Source organism: Lactuca saligna, chromosome 6 (assembly GCF_052625555.1).
Source record: "Lactuca saligna cultivar CGN05327 chromosome 6, ASM5262555v1, whole genome shotgun sequence".
NCBI lineage: Eukaryota > Viridiplantae > Streptophyta > Magnoliopsida > Asterales > Asteraceae > Lactuca > Lactuca saligna.
This window is the reverse complement of record NC_136422.1, coordinates 139,665,118-139,668,743: the sequence shown is the minus strand read 5'-3', so window position 1 is coordinate 139,668,743 and position 3,626 is coordinate 139,665,118. Positions and strand designations below refer to the sequence as shown.

The window sequence follows — 3,626 nt, the reverse complement described above, 5'->3', positions numbered from 1 at the left end:
ATAAAATTGATTTCAAGTTTCAACAACAAATAATCACTAATTATTGACCCTAAATCTCTAATTTAACAATCTTAATTGGTAATTTCTATTTTTTCAACACAATGCAAAAAAAAAATTTCAATTAACTAAAAAATAATCACAAAATTTCTACTTACTTGCTTCATTGTGCACCACTTTGATTAATAATCACCCACCACCGGCCACCGATCGGTGGCAAAAGAAGGATGGTAGCATCGAGTCGCAGGGAAGGAAGCGGATTCCGACAATAATTAGATGTTGGGAATTGACATCGATTAGTTTTTTGGTATTAGACGTTTAGGTTTTAAGTTTGGGCTACTTATTAATTTGATTAAACATTTACAAAAACATTAAAAATAATAATAATAAGGTAGCCCAAGATGTATTTTAGACTTTTTCCTACAATATAAACAATAAACTTAGAAAAAATTATATTATTAATTACTTTTTGGGGTCTCCTATCATACACAAGGTTTTTAATTGGATTCACCTATGCTCATAATAACAAAAATATATTTTAGTATTTGAAGTTTATGTTTAATTCTTAAAAAAATCATCTTAGAGACTCTCTCTCTCTCTCTATATATATATATATATATATATATATATATATATATATATATATATATATATATATATATATATATATATATATATATATAGGGTTTTAGAATGTGTTATTTTTTTAAAGCATCTCCAACCCACTCTTATTCTCCATTTTTTTCCTTATTTTTTCCTCCATTTTTCTCCAATCCTCTCTCATTTATTCCCCCATAGTGGGGTATATGAATAGTATTATTACACCAAATATGGTGTTATACTATTCATTTCTCTTAAAGTGGGGGTGAACTTTGTGTTGTCGATTTTAGTCACTCTGTTATATATTTTTACATTTCTAGTTCATTTTTACCTACTAATTATAATTTAAATATAATATTTAATACTTATAATATTTTGTTATATATTAAACCATATTAATTAACTATAAATATAAAGTTTGTTTTTTGATCATCAAATTCATATAAAAATTAAAATACATATTGAAATTTTAAAAAACGATAACGTATTTTACAAAAACTTATAATTAAAATATATATTACAAACACGATAACATATGCTATTAAATTTGTAATTAACCTATATATTACAATAATAATCTAATAAAAACCAACAAATGACAATATTATTATTTATTTATTTAATATTTATTTAAAAATGTGTATATATAATATTTTTATAAATGCATGTATAATATTTAGTTATAAGTTTATTATAAATATAATCGTTTGTATTTAATATTAATGTAATGAAAAAAAATTATAGATTATATATTTGTTATAACTAAATTAGTAGAGGGGTGTGTTTGACAATCTATAAAAGTTTGAATCATGGAATATATTAGGAATTTTTTTGAGGGTTAAAATGGGGTAAAAAATGGAGTAGGGTTGGAGATGAAACACTATTTACCTTATTTTTTATTTTAATTTTGAAGGAAAAAATGGAGATGGATTGGAGATGGTATTAATTGATTAATGATTAAGAGCACGTAAGTTAGTAGAATATATGGTTATCTATTGATAAGTGGCTCAATTTAATGAAATTACAATTAGTAGGTTGAAGTTCAGTTTTCTTTTTTCTGTAAAAAAATGATAAAAAGATAACAAGTTTTATAGAAAAAAATACAAAATAGATGGTTTTAGAATTATCGTTAGTTTGCTGCTACAAATAAAATATTTATAGAATAAACGCTAGGATTATCTATAACAAAACTAAAATAAAATATAATATTCATTAATAAAAATTATGAGTAAAATTAAAATTGAGGTTGGTAGAATTCTATAAATGGCAAATATTGTGGTCTACCCTTCTCTAAACCTTCTTCTTCCTCCTAAACCCTCTCCACTCTCTTCACTCACTCTCCGGCTTCTTCCGCATAATGCAACTCCGGTGAAAACTCCGCCTCCTCTTTGTTTCTCAGTTCGTTTTCTGCAGCTTTTTTCTCCTTTCAGATTTTAATAATACCACTTTAATCTTCTATCTTCCACGAGTATTCTTCACGCTTTATAGAAACCTCTTTATTCTTCTATAGATAAAGGAATCTCGAAATCTCCTCTTTTTGCACGCTCTCATCCTTTTCAATGCGAATCTGATAATCTCACACAAATTGATTTTAAGCAGCTAACTGTCATGGAAAATCGAGAAATTATGACACCAGAGAAGCGTACTGTGCACAAAACTACTGTTACAATGGTTACCAATTCGTTACCGGAAAAATGTTCTCGGTGGAAGTCTCCGGTGGTGAATAGCTCCACTGTAGGTCGTAGAGTCGTGAGGATGTCGGTGACTGACGCTTATGCCACTGATTCTTCCGGTGACGAAGAAGCAGAACAGGTTCGTCGGCGAAGAGTCAGGAAATTTATCAACGAAGTCACGATTGAAGCTGGATCAAGAGATGGTGATACTGTTAATAAGAAGAAGGTGAACAAAACCGGAGATAAATTGAGGAAAAAGGCAGCTCCGGCGGAGAAACGGTTGAAGGTCGGTTCAGGTAAGAAGTTTCGCGGCGTAAGGCAACGGCCATGGGGGAAATGGGCGGCGGAGATTAGAGATCCGATGCGTCGTGTCCGGTTGTGGCTTGGTACTTTTGATACTGCTGAAGAAGCTGCAATGGTGTACGACAACGCAGCTATCCAGCTTCGTGGTCCTGATGCGCTCACGAACTTCACTGTTCCACCATTACCGGAGAAGAAACCTTCACCTGTTTCTGTTTCCTCCGGTTACAACGAAATCACATCACCAAAATCCGTCCTCTGTTTCCCCTCAACTTCAACCGACGAGTCAGCAGCTGAGTCAACTCACAACAGTACTTTCAACAGCACATCACATGAAGCTTCAGATATCACCGGAGTCCCCGACACCTTTTCCGATTTCCGGCCTTTCGACGATCATTTCTCCACCTCCGATTACTATGACTTCCAAAGTATTTTCGACCCGACAACCTTACCGGGTTCTGCACTGTTTCATGATGTTGACCCGGTGGACATGTTTTTCGGGTCGGGTAAAGATTTTTGTATCGGGTCTTCGTCTTCACCCGAAGACGACTATCAGCATGAGTACAGCGATATATTAAGATCGGATCCTCTTGTTGCTCTTTGAAACCGGGTTGAATAGGATAAATATTTTATATTTATTTAAAATTTTGAATGTAGAAATATCTAGTTGACCTTCGTTACATTTAACGGTAACGGACGAGTGTGAGTGTGTTTTTTGAAATGGTTTTGAAGTTACTTAACGGCGTTATTTGTCATCTATTGTAATGCACGTGGTAGTGCACGTGAAGGCAAATGCCACTGCATTTTATCATTTAGTAAGTATTATATTTCACTGATACTGAATTCATAGTATTTTAATAGATAAAAGGTAATAAAAATATAAAATCATTTTTATAAATTTAACTTTCATATAATAATAAGTGTTAAGCCAATAAAAATGTTATGAAACAATGAGTTATGGTCTTATAGATCAAAAATAAAAAGAAAAGTGTGCTTACTTATATCAAATAAAAACAAAAACACCTAAACATGTGGACAAAAGATATATATACTTTA

At 31.4% G+C, this 3,626-nt stretch overlaps 1 protein-coding gene across 1 annotated transcript; it reads left to right on the top strand.

Moving 5' to 3' along the window:
- Nucleotides 1-1,902: 1,902 nt before the first annotated feature.
- LOC145003198 (ethylene-responsive transcription factor CRF2-like) lies at nt 1,903-3,422 on the top strand. The gene has a single exon (XM_078962324.1). It carries the CDS (start codon nt 2,206-2,208, stop codon nt 3,172-3,174), a length of 969 nt encoding a protein of 322 aa, XP_078818450.1. The 5' UTR covers nt 1,903-2,205; the 3' UTR covers nt 3,175-3,422.
- The last annotated feature ends 204 nt before the right edge of the window (nt 3,423-3,626 follow it).